The sequence below is a fragment of the Oculina patagonica genome, chromosome 4, assembly GCF_052425735.1.
Source record: "Oculina patagonica isolate OP01 chromosome 4, crgOcupat, whole genome shotgun sequence".
Taxonomy (NCBI): domain Eukaryota; kingdom Metazoa; phylum Cnidaria; class Anthozoa; order Scleractinia; family Oculinidae; genus Oculina; species Oculina patagonica.
Window position 1 is genome coordinate 38851752 of NC_135761.1, and position 20924 is coordinate 38872675.

Sequence of the window (20924 nt, forward strand, 5' to 3'; positions counted from 1 at the left end):
CAAGTTAAAAATCGTGTTGATAAGAAGTATGCAGGAACAAAGACTGGTGAGTTAAAAAACTCAGGGTTTCGCACCGTTAAAAAATGTACAATTGCGTCAAGTGGTTTTGTAATCATTACAAATAATTAGGTAATCGACTTTGACATGTGACAAGGGAATTTCCTGGTACTTTAACACCTTCATGTAAACTCGCCTGGCATAAACAATCTATATATCTGCTATTTAGAGTTACAATCCTTTGTAAAATGCATTTCCGCGAGCCCTGATATGACAAACCGTTCAAGGAAAACGAAAATCCTGGTTTAATGAACAATATTCTTGGCACAGGGAAAGGAATATTAACCAAAGCTGGATATAATAAACCATCGACAGCAAACATTTTCTGCGTCTTTTTGGACGTACTGCTGGTCATAATTAGTTGTCAGTAACGCCTTGTAGCGTAAACTAAAAAATCACTCTGAAATCCCTTACTTTACGTAAATAATATTTCGTAAGAAGTAGGTATAAATGAATGTGAATTATCATAATAAAGTTGTCTTTAATCCAGAACAGTTGAGTACACTACTATTTTCTTGTACTTTACATCTGCAATATCGTTATGGCTGATCGACAGAGCTCACTAGTGCAAGACCTTTTAAACGTGTTACAGACATACCAGTCTGGAAACTCACCGAGGCCGACGGCAAGTGCTTCTGCAATTGCACGTTCTCTCCAAGAGGGCAGTGCACTTGCACAAAATATTGGTCACGTTCTAGGTTCCTCATCCTTCAAGTGCTCAAGTGGCAGTCATCCACTCATGCCGTCTTTTCATCAACCTTCTTCGGCCTCTGGACGGTTTAACCCATATGGCAGGAGAAAGAAGAAGGACCAAAAAACCTATGACATGAAGCTAGTCATAGTTGATTTTATCGACGAAGTCAACGACACCGGGCAAACAAAGCGATTTAACGGAAACACTCTGATGGATTGTCCGTTTCAAGTACAAAGCAAAGGGCCGAATTCTGCAGTTCGCGCTAGAATAGAATATCTTATAAAACCAAGATTCCCTTCTTATGACGAAAGTTATTTCTATGCTTCAAGGCAGGGAAGGACCGTTCTAAATTAGAGTCCTTACCAAACTTAAGATGGTAAGGCCGTGCACACTCTTAAGTCGAAGTCCACCAACAATGTATACGTTATGTTATCACACTAATGTGTAATCACGTCAAGCAAGCGCAATTTTTTCAGTGAAAAGTTTTTTGCGGGATCTTCATGGACTTTTTCACTCTCCACTAAAACACTCCCAGGATTGGAGGATTTCAATACAAGTATGAGTAACAAGAACTCTACGAGTGGGGTAAGTGGAAAATTCTTGATCGTTGCTTGCTCAAACTAGAAAACTTAAGTATGCATCAAAACTTTCATGCACTTTTTTGGTTTACCAAAACGCTTGCGTAGCGCAATGGCATTCAACAAATTTTTGTTGTATCAATCTCTTTCAGAACTTTGATCACTGTTGTCACAACGTCTTCCTTTTTTTATAAGTTTCTTGCCTTTATCTTCTGAACTGGTTCAGTGATAAACAAGCATAAAGTGGCATTATTGTACTTTTGTGTGTAAGGGAATGGATTCGATCCACTGTATGTAAAAAAAACCTGGTATACCCAGTTCACCCCAATTTCTAATTCTACCAAAAACTACCTTCAAACACCCCACCCCAAACCAAACTCCACCGATATAGCTCAGGCCAGAGGTCCTGGAGAGTTGTAAACAAGCTCTTTTCAGAATAGAGAAGAGGAAAATCTGATGCAAGGCATTGGTAGTAGAACGCAGCGGCACCTTCCAATCCAACAGCACCAGTCACAACCACCAGCCAGCTACCGGGGCAGCCACTGCTGCAGAGATCATGGTTGAAGTAAAGGCAGAGGCCATAAAAGACTTGTTCAAACCTGCACCAGCTATTGTTAATGAGGTAATATAAATTAAATATTTTGATAATTCTTCTTTATTTTTTGTGGCACAGCATAAGATTGTACCTCATACCTTATATGTGACTTGATTGGACCACCTTTATATGTACAGAGATAAACACCTTTCTAAAATATTTTTCTTTTTCTTCTTACTTTTGTTTTCATTAATGTTGAAAAAAAGACCATTTGCCTTTAGGGTATTACGGTGTTCTTTGTGTTTCCCGAGAATTATCCAATTCTCAATTTGACATCCGCTTATAGAATTTTGTCCCCTCATTTTTATATAGGTCCTTCTTAAGAAACTTGATGGACCAAGCCCAAGCCTTTCAAAACCGAAGTTATTGGCGCAAGCTGCAAACCGTCTTAGACAAAACACCAGGCCCAAAGACCCAGTAGACATGGATTTCAGTTTGGAAGAAGATCACATTCCTGATGGCTTCTTACAAGCAGATGTGACAGTTAACAGTAGACGCCATCGTGTCTTTGCCACCCAAAAACAACTTGAGTTCCTCAGCAAAGCCAAGACCTGGTTTATGGATGGTATTTTCAAGTTGTTCCGCCACCCCTTCACTTAACTCTGGACCATCAACGCATATGTTAGATGTGAGGACAACGTGAAACAGGTACCATTGGTCTTTGTCTTGATGTCGGGCAAGAAGACAAAGGATTATCGAAAGGTAACTATGCAATGTCCGAATATCCGAAGGCGAAACCATGCATAGCTTCAGAAGCGGTTGTTCGATTACCTACGTTGTCTATGTTAGAAGTCCCTTTGGCTGACATTGCAAGGCATGTGGGATGGAAGTCTACTTAAATGGCCCAGTATTACTGTCAAACGGACAAGGTTTTGGGTCTAACTAAACCTGCTGATACTCTGGCAGCTGCCACAGCATCTTCAAAGTACAATTATCCTCCTGCCTTTTCTTCAGGACGCGTTTTTAGTTCCGTTAACAACCTGGACGGGTTTAAGATGGCTTTTGTGTAATCTTGTCAATAAAATGTTTTCACTTTGCCATAGCTTGGTTTTGGATTTTCTGAGTTTTGGGAGAAAGAGATTCGTTTTCAAATAGGTTATGCCTTTTCCTTTCCTTTCTTACTTCCATTCAGGAGGAGTAAAATTTTTCCCTCCCATATCTTAACTTATTCCTGTCACGCATGGCGATTTACCGGTCCTTTTGGACCGGTAATGCGAAAATTCCAAAAAGGATTGCATTACATCCGGTTGATGTCATACTTTGCACAAAGTAAGTAGATAAAATTAGCCAATCACTGGCTGAGTTTCATAGCGATCGGTTAAATAAATTATGCGTACCGAATTTTTTATTTGCATAATCAATTTTGAGCGTAATGGACAACCGACCGAGAAGAAGACACAGCCTTCAACTACGATGAAGATAGCGATCATGAAGGAATGTCAAGTGTGGAGGAAAGTGAGTTGGACCATCTTATCGCCAATGAAAGCGAAAATGAGAGGTAAGCAAGGACAAAGCGTTTACGTACAACGCTACACAGTTCAAAAACAAAAGAACATGTAGGCAAATATGCTTTGTATGCGCTTGTTACGCTTGAATTTTTATTTATTACATACAAAGATCTTTGTAAGTTAACATTTAGGCGAAAATAGACATAATCTGAAACATACCGAAACATTCCTTTTTGTGATGGCATAATACTACATTTTCCTGACTTGCGTCTGGTGTAATATCCAGGTCGTTCACAACCATATGAAAGTCATCAGTAATTAAGTATTGCGACAGTAATTGAAGAAAGGAGATCGTGGGAATGAAAGCGATTGATAGTGGTCAACAAGCACCACCCTGGGCCTTAAAATTAAAAAATGACAAATTTTTGGCAGATTTATCATTTGACTTAGCAATCTCTTACACACAGGCTCCAAGTAGCAAAAAAAATGTGTTCTTAATTTCTTTGGCCAGCTGATAGCTTGGTTCTAGATCTGTTCCCTGCAATTTTAAGAACTATTATAATGTAATGTAATTAATACACAATTACATTTCATGGTATTTCTTTGGTAAAAGCATGTTTTTTTCACCTCCCAAAAAAATGAAAATATGAAAATAAATGACTTTATCCATACAAATCGACGGCAATTAAAAAACAAGTTTTTGGCCATCAATTGGTCATAGATTTCGATATCAGTTGATTAAATTGTTATCTATTGGCATGAATTGTTATCAATTATCTATTTCATCCATTGATAACGCCAGGTATTCATGCAACCGGATCAAACTGGTCCAAAACTGTACGTTAAATAGAGCCCTCATATCTAAATAACAATATATATGCTATCTTTTTAACAACATACAGTGCAAAAAACGTCCTTGCACAGGCAAATAAATAACATCTGAAAGGTACTGAGCATGTACAACTTGTCATTTACCTTTGTGATAAAATGCTGGCTGTTCAGTGTAATAATTAAATCAATACCAAAAATCAAAATTGCAGTCACTGACCTTTCAAACTCTTCAATGGCAGTTGGCGAGAGAGAGAGAGAGAGCTTTTTGTCACTGATGATTGCAATGATACTGTTGTTGGATGTTTGCTCAAGCTGGAATGGGAAACCAATTTTGTTCTTTATAGCTTTAGTGTAAGATTGTTTTTTAAGCTTTGCAGTCGTCTGATTTTCTTTATAGTCAATCCTATAATAACAGACTGAACCGTATTAGACTCAATTTTCCAGGACACTTTTTTTACAAGCACTTTCAGATATGTTTCTGTGACGTTTGATGGTTTACTCACATTATACTTGTTTTTCCAGTGCCGCAAGAAATATTGGGTGATATTGCAGGCTTAAAACAAAAAATACAAATGTAAAAGAGGTTTAATAAAGGAAATAAATCTGAAAAGGAAATGTCAGGACGTGAATGAGGAAAGTAATAAAGAAAGTAGCAAGGCTTGTCAAAGAGAATACATGTATTTAAAACAGCTACTTGAATACAGGAGGAGACATTTAACAACCCTCAGAAGAAAGCAGAGGGAGGCACCGACAAAGCCTTCTCAAAAATGTCAAGTTGGAGATGGTCCTGTGTATATCATAGTTGCATAATTCTTTAGTATGCATATCAGACGTACTGAGGGGAAAATAAGGAAACATAGGTGAAAGTCGTTCCCTTTAAGCGCAGCACATGTGTTTAAATCTCTCAAACCAACAGCACGTCAGCTGCTTCAGTCTTGGCAACAAGTCCCTTAGCAATATTAAAATTAATGGACTTTCCGAGTTCAGAAATGATTTTAGCTAAATTATTCTTTTATATTTTATTTCAGATCGTTGGAAAGGACTTCACTGATTTTATTTGAAAAGATATAATGACAGAGCATCGGATTAACTTCATGGAAGAAAAGACAAAGGTGCCAACCTTCAAGATCATGTGTCTTTTTTGGGACATACAAAAAATGTGAGCGGGGTGTTGGTTTAGCAGTAGAATCTGTTTGCAAAAAGCTGTACACATTTCAAGGAAAAGAAAAGAGCACAGTGTTCTAAAGTTGACATGTTCTTACAACCTGCGTTCATCAGTGGCAGCTCTTTCCAAAAGAATTGGACCCTTTTAATCGAACCTTTAACTTCCTGCTGGACAGTATGACACTCTACAGATTTTTTTCTTTTGTAACGGCCACAAGAATGTTTTTACTTCAGAGAGCAAAATCCTCATTTTAATCACGTTCTATATTTATAGTTTTTATTTTATTTTTACTACTGTTCTTATTTTTAATTGTAACATTTTTAGTAGCATATTACATTTTTAGTAGCATATTACATTTTAGTAGCATATTACAATGTTACATTAGCATATTTTTTGGTCACGTTTTGTATTTTATAGTTTAGGTAGCTTCTTATAGTTTTGATTTTACAAGCGAAGAGCCACAATACATCCTTTATTATTACTATTATTATTTAATTATTAGAAGAATTCGCCTTCAGCAGTCTTGCCGGATATAATAAATTATCGACAGCAAACATTTTCTGCGTCTTTTTGGACGTTCTGCTGGTCATAATTAGTTGTTAGTAACGCCTTGTTGCGTAAACTAAAAAATCTCTCTGAGATCCCTTACTTTACGTAAATAATATTTCGTAAGAAGTAGGTATAAATGAATGTGAATTATCATAATAAAGTTGTCTTTAATCCAGAACAGTTGAGTACACTACTACTACTTTACATCTGCAATATCGTTATGGCTGATCGACAGAGCTCACTAGTGCAAGACCTTTTAAACGTGTTACAGACATACCAGTCTGGAAACTGACCAAGGCGGACAGCAAGTGCTTCTGCAATTGCACGTTCTCTCCAAAAAGACAATGCACTTGCACAAAGTACTGGTCACGTTCTAGGTTCCTCTCTTCTCCTTCAAGTGCTTCAAGTGGCAGTCATCCACTCATGCCGTCTTTTCATCAACCTTCTTTGGCCTCTGGACGGTTTAACCCATATGGCAGGAGAAAGAAGAAGGACCAAAAAACCTATGACATGAAGCTAGTCATAGTTGATTTTATCGACGAAGTCAACGATACCGGGCAAACAAAGCGATTTAACGGAAACACTCTGATGGATTGTCCGTTTCGAGTACAAAGCAAAGGGCCGGATTCTCCAGTTCACGCTAGAATAGAAGATCTTATAAAACCAAGATTCCCTTCTTATGACGGAAGTTATTTCTATGCTTCGAGGCAGGGAAGGACAGTTCTAAACTTGAGTCCTTACCAAACTTTAGATGGTAAGGCCGTGCACACTATCAAGTCAAAGTCCACCAACAATGTATGTGTAATCACGTCAAGCGAGCGCAATTTTTTCAGTGAAAAGTTTTTTGCGGGATCTTCATGGACTTTTTCATTCTCCACTGAAACACTCCCAGGATTGAAGGATTTCAATACAAGTATGAGTAACAAGAACTCTACGTGTGGGGTAAGTGGAAAATTCTCAATCATTGCTTGCTCAAACTAGAAAACTAAGTATGCATCTAAAACATTACAACTTTCATGCACTATTTTGGTTAGATGTCTTTAGACTTGTTACACTAATAGACGCTCTACCAGTAGAATGGCGTGAATCATTAAAAACGTTTGTATATAAAGGTGATGAACCTTTTTACATGCACGATGAGATAAAAGGGATCAATTTAGGTTTCTGGGAAACTGCTCACCTACCCCTCCCCAAACCTAACATTTTGCCCAAAGCGATAAGTAAGGGTTAATGTTAGGTTTGGGGAGGGGTAGGTGAGCAGTTTCCCAGAAACCTAAATTGATCCGATAAAAGTAATTTTAAATGGACAAAGCATTTTAATCAAAACAGTGGTTTCCAAATCTGTCTATAAGGAACTTCGGGATAGAATCATCACCCCACCAACTGCTCAACTGAATTTTAATGCGCGATTTATAAATGATGTCTTAGAATGGAAAGAAATCTACGCCTTGCCTTTTCGCGTTGCATTGGATACAAAACTGCGTGAATTTCAGTATAAATTGTTTTTTACTTAATAGGTGTCTTGTGACAAATAACCTTCTATACAAAATTAACGTCGTACAATCTCAAGCCTGCTCCCTTTGCGGTGAAATGGACGAGTCCCTAGAGCATTTTTTTGTGTCTTGCCATTATTCAAAGAATTTCTGGGCTGAGGTTATCAAATGGCTTGAAAATCTTGACGTAAAGATTAAACAGCTCTCTGACAAAGATATAATGTTAGGCATTCTAAAGTGCGAGGATGAGTTATTTGTTAACCACATTTTATTAGTCGCCAAACAATATCTGTATTCTTGTAGACAAAGTAAATCTCTACCTTCAATAAGGGTATTAAACTCAAAGATTACATTGATTTACCAAATAGAGGCAATGATATCAAAATCAAACAATAAGTTGTCAGCTCACAATAAGAAATGGAGCAAATATAAAAATAAATTAGTATGCAATCCTGCACTGTTAGCCGCAAATTAATAATAGCATTGTAGAATAACATTTAAAACTGATAAATGAACTGAGGACTCTGTGTCAACTCCGATTAATTTTGTAATATTTGTAGTGTCTGTTATAATTTAGTAATTTAAAGAAGTTTATAGTGTGGTAATTAAAATATTGTATTTTATTTTATTATATTTTTTGTAGTGTTTGTAATAGTGTTGTAACTTAAACATTGTATGTAGTTTTTGGAAACTAATAAAAATAATTAAAATACAAAAAAAAAAAAAAAGGCTTGCGTGGCGCAATGGCATTCAACAAATTTTTGTTGTATCAATCTCTTTCAGAACTTTGATCACTGTTGTCACAACGTCTTCCTTCTTTTTCTGGGGACTATAAGTTTCTTGCCTTTATCTTTTGGACTGGTTCAGTGATAAACAAGCATAAAGTGGCATTATTGTACCTTTGTGTGTAAGGGAATGGATTCGATCCACTGTATGTAAAAAAAAACCTGGTATACCCAGTTCACCCCAATTTCTAATTCTACCAAAAACTACCTTCAAACACGCCACCCCAAACCAAACTCCACCGACTCTACTCCAGAACCTTAAGTGATTCACTTTTGATCATGTGCCATGATTCGCGAGTCATGTGAGCATGTGCAAGTGACTCGCAAGATGCGTGTTACCCACCAAATATCTGCATAAGTTACACTTGACAAGACTGTACTAGCCTGTGTAATAAGCACCTGTGTAAGTCTTAGCGCATATTAAAAAGGGCATTTGATAAGTTGATGGCCATGCGCTTTTCTTTCTTTTTTGCACCCTTTGCATTTCCAACCCGAAACTACATGACTACAGGCGAGCTAAAAACTACTGTTCTGAGTGTAGACAACGGCGATAACTCTTTTTTAGATTTAGCTTTCCCACAAAAGATTTAAGAGCTACTGTATTTCAGTGTACTACACTATGGGAAAAATTAAAACACTCACAGCTTGACAAATCAAGGCCAGGGTGCAAGCAAATAGATACAGCATAAAAATGTTCAAATATGAAAAGGTAACTCATCAGATACAGCACTTGAAACAGCCATCTGGAGATCATATAAACAGAACATGGCTGTTGACTTGTGCACAGAATATTATCGTAATTCTCTTGCTATCTATGTCCGTTTGCATATTGACAACATTTTAAGAACAGCCTGAAGAAGATCAGTGAAACTTCAGCTGTTAGTTATATACAGCATCAAAGTGAAGAGTATTGACTTTCCATAAAAACTGAATGATCTCTTTTTCTTAACGGCAGGTGCATCAAACCTTCCATCATTGTCCACATGCACATCTACACCATGCATACCTAAAGCATCACTGACCGCATCTGCCATAACAGTTCCTGGTAATTAACCTGACATAAAATATTAGGCAGAAGAAGCGGCAGGCATCTACAGAGGATAAAGTTTACAACAAAAATGTTATTTGCCTCTCTCCTGTGGAAGATATTTGTAAACCAATTCCCATACCACGAGGAGAAAAACGCGCTCAGCTAACAGAAGCTGGCCTAACTGAAAAAATAGCGCTGCATTCCACATGGAATGAAAATGAAGTACGGCGTGAGGTCACCAGTCTCTTTGCCCCATCATTCTTGCTGCAACACGACAACCTACTCCCGTACGAGTATCTAAAATACGATTGCTATCTCTCAGGATGCATTTTTTGTGGTAAGAAAAAAAATTATGCCACTTTTCCTCTTTGCAGCACTCCCCGAACATCATCATCATTCAAGTGGAACGCCTCAGAGGTTGCTTCCCTGGTGTCACAAGGGTCGTTATACATAATGGCAAAAATGGCACCCAGTCAGAGGTGTTGGAAAAAGTTCTAGTAAAAGCTCTAGTACAAAATCAGCCAAACACAAAAACTTAGGCAGAATCTTGAAGCTCCAAAGTTTGTTTACTCATATATGTATATTTTCCATTTCTCCACGACCATCACATTTTGCAGCTTTTATTTTACCTACATAGAATCTCAAAACCAAACTTACTTGTCTTATAGATTCACACAAACAAAATTGACAATGGCAGTATGAAAAGTATCTGTTTACAATTCTCAGTGTACCCAAAAGCTGTTGACTGACAAGAGCCTATTTCTCAAAAGTACTGCCAACTTCCCAGCACATAGTTATCATATTATTTCCTGTATTTCTGATGTATGCTGACACACAAAATGCAAGGCTCAAAAATTGCATTGGTCAAACTATTTAACAAGATGTCATACACCACTGATTTACCAGGCACTGGTAAATATGTACAGTCTTTTTTCACTGCCCACGTCATTACCAGCTCATAAAAACCTTTTTTTGTTTTATTTATAGAACACGAAACAGATTCAATTTTTGCTGTACAATTGTATTCTACCTAAATGTAGACTAATAATAAGAAAATACGAAGAAAAAGTTCTAACTCTAAATCAAGTCACATGTAATGAGCACAAATTCCCACTGCTACAGAAGTTTAATTTTTTTCTTACACTCGTCAGGTTAATTTAAGGTAATATGAAATTTTTGAAAAAGAAAGTAGTTTTGAACAGCAAGAAATAGCTACAGTATCTACGTCTAAAGAAGAAACAAAAAGAAAAAGAAATGGTGGAAAAAGAAAAAGAAGAAAAGAGGAAAGAAGGTGTTAAAAGTGATAAGGTATAGTAAAGGATGGAGAGAAGAGAATAAATAATAAAATTAAGAGGAGAAATGGAAAAAAGAGGTGAGAAGAAGAAGGTGTGTAAGTGATAATGTAGTTATAAAGTCAAAGATATAGAGATAGAATAATAGTTTAGGATAGATGTAGTAAGATGGTTTTAAAAAAGGTACATTTTACTATAACTGCCAAAATAAGTAATTTATGGGGGGAAAAGGGAGAAGAAAAAGCAGAGGAGAGGAACACGACCAATGAACACTAGCCTCAACAAGGAAGTTGTATCACAGCTAAAAGGGAAACAGGGCAGCTATAAGGAGGATGGTGGATTGAGGAAAAGCACAATACCGAGATGGAATAGTTGTAAAATGATGAGGAAAGCAGAGAAGCAAGGGCTATCTGTTTCCTTTTGTGTAAGAATGGCAGCTCAACGCCTCGCAAAATGATCCATGTTTAGGAGTTTCGTGTATGTGGACGCATTACTACGTGCAGCCATGATCAAGAAGCTGATCGTAGCTGGAGAAAGGTCAAGTTTACAAGGAAAATACAGTAGCAGAAATGAAAGCAAAATAATTTGAAAGATTTTTCACAGTAAGTAACGTACTACTTCACGTAGCTCATAGAGTTAAGTTAAATATAAATGTTGTCGATTATTCCAGTTATCAAGCTACGAATAAAAAGGGCTTTTTAGAAGAAAATAGTTTAGTGACTCTAGAATGATGGTACCAGAGAAGTCAGTGTATTGATTAAGCTTATAAAGATGAGAGTGTTATTTTTTAGCGTAATGGATTCGTTCTTTCTTTCATCTGCAGCACATGAATTGCAGCATCAAATACGCAAGGCCACACAATGGCTGTTGTGTTGCACGAATGCCTAGTGGGGATAATCTTATGCAACACTTTGCAGGATCTGCTATGAAGTTCTTCTTCCATTTTTAGGCATCACCAGGACATATGTTGAAAATGGTGGCCCTTTTTCAGTTTTTTTTAAATGTTTTTGCGTTTTTCCGAGGTTTAAGAATCTATAAATGACGTTTCAATCAGTTTTACTGATCTTCTTAAGGCTGTTCTTAAAGTGTTGTAGACAGGAGATCATTTTTCATGTTCGTCTGCCATATTGACAACATTTTAAGAACAGCCTGAAGAAGATCAGTGAAACTTCAGCTTTAGTTATATACAGCATAAAGTGAAAATATACTTTTTATAAAAACTAATGATCTCTTTTTCTTAAAGGCAGGTGCATTAAACCTTTCATCATGACCACATCTGCAACATCACAGACCACATTAGCCATAACAAATCCTTTAATTAATTTCCAACCAAAATGTTGGTAATGACAAAAACCTTGGTATAATGTTAAATATGAAGTGACTCTTTAATATCATTTTTGATCACTTTGTTTTAATCCATTAAGGAGGGTTTTGAAACAGCTGAGAGTTGGCTTAAAAGGCATAAAAATGTTGCAAAACATAGCCCAGAGTACTGTATTGCTCTACTCATAAACAGGTTAAAAAGCAATATATTTGCCAAATATGATAAGGTAGTTTTGATATAGTGTGACTGAACCACAATAATAATTAGAACTTATGGTAATCAGTTTTTTAGTCCCGAAATTGAGCACAAATCCATCATCATCATCATCTGGGGACTATAAGTTTCTTGCCTTTTTTTGACTGGTTAGTGATAAAAAATAAGTGGCATTATTGTACCTTTGTGTGTAAGGGAATGGATTCGATCCACTGTATGTAAAAAAAAAACCTGGTATACCCAGTTCACCCCAATTTCTAATTCTACCAAAAACTACCTTCAAACACCCCACCCCAAACCAAACTCCACCGACTCTACTCCAGAACCTTAAGCGATTCACTTTTGATCATGTGCCATGATTCGCGAGTCAGTGAATTGCAAGTGACTCGCAAGATGCGTGTTACCCACCAAATATCTGCATAAGTTACACTTGACAAGACTGTACTAGCCTGTGTAATAAGCACCTGTGTAGGTCTTAGCGCATATTAAAAAGGGCATTTGATAAGTTGATGGCCATGCGCTTTTCTTTCTTTTTTGCACCCTTTGCATTTCCAACCCGAAATTACATGACTACAGGCGAGCTAAAAACAACTGTTCTGAGTGTGGACAATGGCGATAACTCTTTTTTAGATTTAGCTTTCCCATAAAAGATTTAAGAGCTACTGTATTTCAGTGTACTACACGATGGGAAAAATTAAAACACTCACAGCTTGACAAATCAAGGCCAGGGTGCAAGCAAATAGATACAGCATAAAAATGTTCAAATATGAAAAGGTAACTCATCAGATACAGCACTTGAAACAGTCATCTGAAGTTCATATAAACAGAACATGGCTGTTGACTTGTGCACAGAATATTATCGTAATTCTCTTGCTATCTATGTCCGTTTGGGGCCATATTGACAACATTTTAAGAACAGCCTGAAGAAGATCAGTGAAACTTCAGCTGTTAGTTATATACAGCATCAAAGTGAAGAGTATTGACTTTCCATGAAAAACTGAATGATCTCTTTTTCTTAACGGCAGGTGCATCAAACCTTCCATTATTGTCCACATGCACATCTACACCATGCATACCTAAAGCATCACTGACCGCATCTGCCATAACAGTTCCTGGTAATTAACCTGACATAAAATATTAGGCAGAAGAAGCGGCAGGCATCTACAGAGGATAAAGTTTACAACAAAAATGTTATTTGCCTCTCTCCTGTGGAAGATATTTGTAAACCAATTCCCATACCACGAGGAGAAAAACGCGCTCAGCTAACACAAGCTGGCCTAACTTAAAAAATAGCGCTGCATTCCACATGGAACGAAAATGAAGTACGGCGTGAGGTCACCAGTCTCTTTGCCCCATCATTCTTGCTGCAACACGACAACCTACTCCCGTACGAGTATCTAAAATACGACTGCTATCTCTCAGGATGCATTTTTTGTGGTAAGAAAAAAAATTATGCCACTTTTCCTCTTTGCAGCACTCCCCGAACATCATCATCATTCAAGTGGAACGCCTCAGAGGTTGCTTCCCTGGTGTCACAAGGGTCGTTATACATAATGGCAAAAATGGCACCCAGTCAGAGGTGTTGGAAAAAGTTCTAGTAAAAGCTCTAGTACAAAATCAGCCAAACACAAAAACTTAGGCAGAATCTTGAAGCTCCAAAGTTTGTTTACTCATATATGTATATTTTCCATTTCTCCACTGACCATGCACATTTTGCAGCTTTTATTTTACCTACATAGAATCTCAAAACCAAACTTACTTGTCTTATAGATTCACACAAACAAAATTTGACAATGGCAGTATGAAAAGTATCTGTTTACAATTCTCAGTGTACCCAAAAGCTGTTGACTGACAAGAGCCTATTTCTCAAAAGTACTGCCAACTTCCCAGCTACATAGTTATCATGATTATTTCCTGTATTTCTGATGTATGCTGACACACAAAATTGCAAGGCTCAAAAATTGCATTGGTCAAACTATTGTAACAAGATGTCATACACCACTGATTTACCAGGCACTGGTAAATATGTACAGTCTTTTTTTCACTGCCCACGTCATTACCAGCTCATTAAAAACCTTTTTTTGTTTTATTTATAGAACACGAAACAGATTCCAATTTTTGCTGTTACAATGTGGCATGTTCTACCTTAAATGTAGACTTTATTCATAATTAAGAAATATACGAATGAAAGTTCAAGCAGATATTTCCCAAATATCGTTAGTCTTAACTCCTAAATCAAGCCACATGTATCACAACTGAGCACTTAAGTCATGTCCCAACTGCGTAATACATTCAAAGCAAAGTGTTAATGTTTTCGATATCTTTTAACACTCGTCAGGTTTACAATGTCTTTAAGTGTAAGTATGAATATTGTTTTGGAAATAAGAAAGTAGGTGTGTCCTTGAACAGCCAAGAAATAGCTAATTTCAGTATGTCTACGTTCTAACAGAAGAAATCAAAACACGAAGAAGAGAACATGGTTGTGTGTGAAAATAGAAAAAGAAGAAAAGAGGAAAAGGTAATCAACATGAATAATATCAGGGTAATCATCGCATTTAATTAAAAGTGCTTGCAATTAAAGGTGATTAGTTTTTAACAAGAGGAATAACACCTGGAGCAAGAAACGAGATATGTTACAATATTATTTGTAAAGGTTAAGTTATTGATATATTATATTTCAGTGTCACGGGAACAGATTCTACCATTTGGAATGTTTAAACCTGAATGAGGTGCCAGAAGAAGATCCATGGTAAGTGTGAAACTTAATTGACGATAGCTGACCTAATGTAGTTACAATATTACAAGCCACATTTTTAATGTTCTATTCAATAGCAAACAAGTTCTAATGTAGTACTTTTGAATACAGAAAACTAATAATAATAGAAGCACCACGTTATGCACAGCCACATACCACTTAGGAATGAGGTCATGAAAGGAAAAGTCATTGATCTCAAACAACTTTTTAATTAGCTGTTGGCATCATTGGTGAAAGATTATGCTTTAAATCATGGAGGGGTTTGGGTTGAATAGTGAAGCTTACAATTTTCCGTCTTTTTCAGAGAATTGTTTGGTAGAATTCTTTTCAACGTTTGTAATGAGTTTGACTTCAGCAGAATAATATCAGACAAGTGATCTGTCACCAATTATGTAAGTCAAGAACATGAAGTAATTCTAAAATCTAAACGTCTCTTGTACCTTGCAGGTTCTGTCATCCCTGTACGGCAAGACTGGGGAGCAGTGTTAACCAGAAAGTAAAGCGGGGAATGAAATAACTGTTTGACCAGTACAAACAAACTTTTTGTTTTCAATTCATAGTTGAAATTTGAATTATGTCAAGGGCAGTGAATTCTTGAAGATTTATGTGAGACTATCTTAAATGTACACTGTAATGCCAATTGTCAATTTTTTCAATTTAAAGCCCATTTTTGGCAGAGAGACTTGAATAAACAAGAAATAATGTGCAAAAGAACACAGTTAGTCTTTGGACCATAGTTAAACAATACACTCTTATAAAATCCAGCAAGCATTCTCTATGTACTTTATCTACAGAACACAATGCAATGACTAGCCCACCTAAAAAGAAGTGATGCTATTTCCCTTAAGTTCAATCAAGCAATATTTGACACTTGGCTACAAAAAATATCACTTTAACAGTGGACATCCTTTTCTCAAGGCAGCTTTGTTTATGATTAAACTTCACTTTAGACTATTAAGCTTAACAACAACCTCGAAACTTTGTTAATGATCCCACAAAACCTAATGAAATAGACAGTAGATTCTCATTGATAAATCGTTATGGACAACAGATAAAAGAGACTATCCAAAGTGTAACCCACAAAGACCATGTTAGGGTTTGCTATGGCAGCTGCATGCAGAAAAATGTCTGAACTGTACACATTTATATAGTACTCCATCTGCTGGTTGCAGTTTTATCTCAAATGCCGCACTTTCTGGACTCAGGTTTGAACAGATACAAGGGTTGATGCATTTGTTACATGAAGGGAAAATTCACAACCTGTTTGCACCAGTCAGTACCGCAGCTCACCAAGGTTTAAAAGAGAGACTGCATACGGATTTCATTGACATGGCTCCAGAAAAAAAAAGCAATGTTTATGACCAAAAACAGGGCCATTATCAATACATCTCGGTCATCAAAGACTGCTTTTCGAAGTATTGCTGCCTCTTTCAACTAATACTAAATCGGCAAATGAAATTCATTCCATTCTGCACAATTTTTTTTACTTTGATGATGGCGCCCCAAAATATTAACAGACGGACAACGGCACAGAATATATCGCTGAAGTCATCAAAAACCTATGCGAGTCACTGGGCATTATTGTAATACATGGTAGACCATACCACCAGAAAAGTCAAGGGCAAGTAGAAAATCTCAATAAACGTGTAAAGAAGAGCATTTCGAAGCTTGCTTGCCACAGACCAGCTGACGAACAGGCTTAACTGTGGCCAAATACTCTTCCTCTGGTTGCGAGAAAAATTAACACCACATGCCACCACACAATTCAAGATGTCCCCTTTAGGGTTCTCTTAAAGGTCGCTTGTTGGGATATTTTTAACATCCAAATGATCAAGACTTTTGTGAGGATCAGGCTGGTAAGTTAGTGGATGACGAAGTATTATCGGAGTCAGACAATCCAGCCGAAACCCAGACAGGTTTTGAAACACTTGTTGATGACTGTGAATACGAAGAAGGCACAACCGTTTCACCAGAACCGGAGCAAAAATTTGCAGACTGCCTGAATATGATTTCCAGAATTTTTACATGCTTACTGTCTTCCCATAATAGTTTTAGGATTAGATACCATGGTCAAGCATGGCTTTTTCTCTTAAAAAAGGTTACATTTTACCTATAATCTTTACTTAACTGCAACACACATAAGCTTACATTGTATTTGATTTATGGCTTCAGGGTTTGGACAAATGGAATGCCGTACTGGAGAAGAACAAAATTCTGATGCAGAGCCAGCAGAGGAACACACTTGAACCCCACCATGCAACACTAGCCTCAACAAGGAAGTTGCTATTACACAGCTACAAAGGGAAACAGGGCAGCTTATAAGGAGGATGGCTGGACTTGAGGAAAAGCACAATACCGAGATGGACATAGTTGTAAAATGACTGAGGAAAGCAGAAGAAGCAAGGGCTATCTGTTTCCTTTTGTGTAAGAATGGCAGCTCAACGCCTCGCAAAATGATCCATGTTTAGGAGTTTTGTGTATGTGGACGCATTACTACGTGCAGCCATGATCAAGAAGCTGATCGTAGCTGGAGGAAGGTCGAGTTTACAAGGAAAACTACAGTAGCAGAAATGAAAGCAAAACTAATTTGAAAGATTTTTCACAGTGAGTAACGTACTACTTTCAGCGTTTAGCTCATTTAGAGCGTATATATAAGCTTAAATATTAGAATTAACTCGTGCTGGTCGACTTTAGTTATCTCAGTGTATCAAGCTACTCAATAAAAAGGGCTTTTTAGAAGAAAATTAGTTTAGTGACTCTTTAGAATCGATCGTACCAGAGAAGTCAGTGTATTGATTAAGCTTATAAAGATGAGAGTGTTATGTTTTTTTAGTGTAATGGATTCGTTCTTTCTTTCATCTGCAGCACATGAATTGCAGCATCAAATACGCAAGGCCACACAATGGCTGTTGTGTTGCATGAATGCCCTAGTGGGGATAATCTTATGCAACACTTTGCAGGATCTGCTAAGAAGTTCTTCTTCCATTTTTAGGCATCACCAGGACATATGTTGAAAATGGTGGCCCTTTTCCAGTTTTTTTTTAAATGTTTTTGCGATTTTCCGAGGTTTAAGAATCTATAAATGACGTTTCAATCAGTTTTACTGATCTTCTTAAGGCTGTTCTTAAAGTGTTGTAGACAGGCAGATCATTTTTCATGTTCGTCTGCCATATTGACAACATTTTAAGAACAGCCTGAAGAAGATCAGTGAAACTTCAGCTGTTAGTATTACAGATCAGTGAAGAATATTGACTTTTTTATGAAAAACTGAATGATCTCTTTTTCTTAAAGGCAGGTGCATTAAACCTTTCATCATTGACCACATCTGCAACATCACAGACCACATTAGCCATAACAGATCCTTGTAATTAATTTCCAACCAAACATGTTGGTAATGACAAAAACCTTGGTATATTGTTAAATATGAAGTGACTCCTGTGAATATCAGTATATTTGATCACTGATGTTTTAAGTCCAATTGAAGAGGCTTTTGGAACAGCTGAGAGTTGGCTTAAAAGGCATAGAAATGTTGCAAAACATAGCCCAGAGTACTGTATTGCAATATATTTGCAAAATATGATAAGGTAGTTTTGATATGGTGCTGACTGAACCACAATTAATAATTAGAACTTATGGTAATCAGTTTGTTTAGTCCTGGAATTGAGCACAAATCCATCATCATCATTTATTTTATTGTTCATGTCGGATAGCACGCTATCAAATCACTTTTAATTAATTAATCTGACCACTTTTTACTTTAGCTGTGAGACCAAAGAAAGCAAGGGATGCTTTAGTTAATTGCCACACACATAAGCTTTCATTGTATTTTATTTATGGCATCAGGGTTTGGACAAATGGAATTCCATACTGGAGAAGAACAAAATTTGAAATAAAATCAAACTGTTTGAATAGTTACCGCAGAAACACTGTTTTGGAACTAGATGAATAAAATGGAACAATGACAATTTGGGCAATCAACAAGAACTGAATCCTACATTGGACTGGCGACAAACTTTAAGAAACGTTACAGAAATCATCAGACTTCCTTTCAACACTCAAAGAGAAGAAATGAAACAGATCTGTCAAAACATGTTTGGAATTTGCAAGACACCAACAAACTGTTTCAAATAAAATGGAAAGTTCTTAAGAGATGTAAACCCTATAGCAACATTAACAAAAAAGAGTTGTGTAGCCTTAAAAGACGAAACGAATTGGCGAGTTTATGCCCCCACAGAAACCGTTTGGCGGTTTTCTTTCCCAATTCTTTTTCTTTTGATAATTTTGCAAAGGGAATTAACTGCTGTTTGCTCTTTTTAAAAGATTGTACCTCAAAAGTTTTGCTAAGTGATTTTTCTGGGCAAACTGCCGCCATGGATGCCTCTTGTTGGCTTTACAAGGCGTTTGTTGTAAGCTACCAATGCCACAGAACGTTTAAAAGGTATGTAGTTTCTTTCTGATTCTTTAACTTAAAATAGATTTCAACTCACTTAATCTGAATATTGTATTGTTAGGTATCTGGAAGTTTGTACTAGATACCCTGACCTTCGAAATCATGCCAGTGTTAGTGTTTGATGGTTGTCCATTGCCAGCGAAACACGATGGAAATGAGCATCATAGAAGGTGAGAAATGTATGCATACATGTAAGCTCGTATTATTTCTTTATTTGACTCACTTCAAGCTCCATGTTAAGAATACGTGTTCAGCTTTAAGCGTTTTCTTTTGGTTTTTGCTTGAAATAAGCTTAGTTCTACTGAGCCGTGTTTTGTGCTTTTTATACACGTTGTTTGATGTTATAACTCTGTTGATTTCTTTGTTGATTTTTTTGGCTGGTTCCACTCAATAGGACTAGAGAGGAGAAAGTAAAGTAAAAGGGCAAAATGATGAAGCAGTACGGGTGATGACTCAGTCCGCTCAAATAACGTTCGAAGTTATTAAGGGTTTGATAAAGGTGACAATAACAATGTGGTTTACTTAAGCTAAGTGTTGTTCCAATGCTGTAATTTAGTTGTTATCTGTGAACTACATCTTTATAGCTGCTGCCGGCCAATCGTTTTTAACTAATGGATTTTTTGCTTGTTTTTTGTTTGCAGAGAGAGGGGTATAGAGTACACTTTTTCACGATATGAGGCTGATGCACAGATTACTCATCTGCTGAAACATCGACTGGCTGCTTTTGGTGTTTCTGAGGATTCTGATTTGCTGGCTTATGGTTGTCTTAAGGAGGGTATAAACTAAGGTTAAAATTTCATGGAATGCAATTTTATGGGACAATGTTGTAGATTTATTTTCTGTGTAAAAGATTTATCTTTTAAACTACACCTCCCATCAGGGACAGTGGAGCATTTCCACATTATTTGGGTCCATGGTGTGGGGGGAGGGAGTGACTATTGGTTTTTTATTGACTCTTCTTACTAAGAGTCTCTTCTCTTTGTAAGTCCTTTATTTTTTCATTTTTTTTTACTCTGCCACCCCTGCATATATCAGCATAAGTGCCTACCGCCATCGGCTTTTCATTGTAGCATGTTAAACTTAAATAATTTTTCTTTTAACTACCGGTAGGTGTTGTTCAAGTTAAAATCAACTGGGGATGCAGATTTAGTTGAAATTTGTCAAGTACTGGAACATCTGCAGATGACGCAAGATACCTTTATGCACATGTGCATTGCCGCTGGTTGTGACCACCTAAAAACATCAAAGGCATTGGTATCAAGAGGGCGAAGGATATTGTATCAAAGAGTGGTTTTGAAGAAAGGTTGGCCAGCGTTGAAAATGCACCTCCAGATTACATCGAAAAGTTTGTCCAAGTAGAGGGAAAAAAGTTACAAAATTTAATTGTTAACTCAGAAAGGCAGATGGAGTGGTCTGATCAGAGAATACCCTGCCAACACCCGCCTTTTTAATGTCACGATAAGGAAGGAAACATGTTAAATTAAGTGCAAGAACAAAATGTCAGTGAAACAAGCAGAGAAAGTATGCCTTGACAAGGTGTGACTGACAAATGTCAGGGTAGTGTTTCCTCTAGAAGAAACAATTGGCAATAGGATGTACCTGACTATGTCTGCAAAGTGTTTAAAGAAATGAACACCAACAACACTGAGATTGATCCTTCAAGCT

At 36.9% G+C, this 20924-nt stretch overlaps 1 protein-coding gene across 1 annotated transcript; it reads left to right on the forward strand.

Moving 5' to 3' along the window:
• Positions 1 to 1792: 1792 nt before the first annotated feature.
• LOC144648701 (uncharacterized) lies at positions 1793 to 2622 on the forward strand. Its single transcript, XM_078508186.1, has 2 exons — positions 1793 to 1951; positions 2237 to 2622. Exons 1-2 carry the CDS (start codon positions 1886 to 1888, stop codon positions 2522 to 2524), a joined length of 354 nt encoding a protein of 117 aa, XP_078364312.1. The 5' UTR covers positions 1793 to 1885; the 3' UTR covers positions 2525 to 2622.
• The last annotated feature ends 18302 nt before the right edge of the window (positions 2623 to 20924 follow it).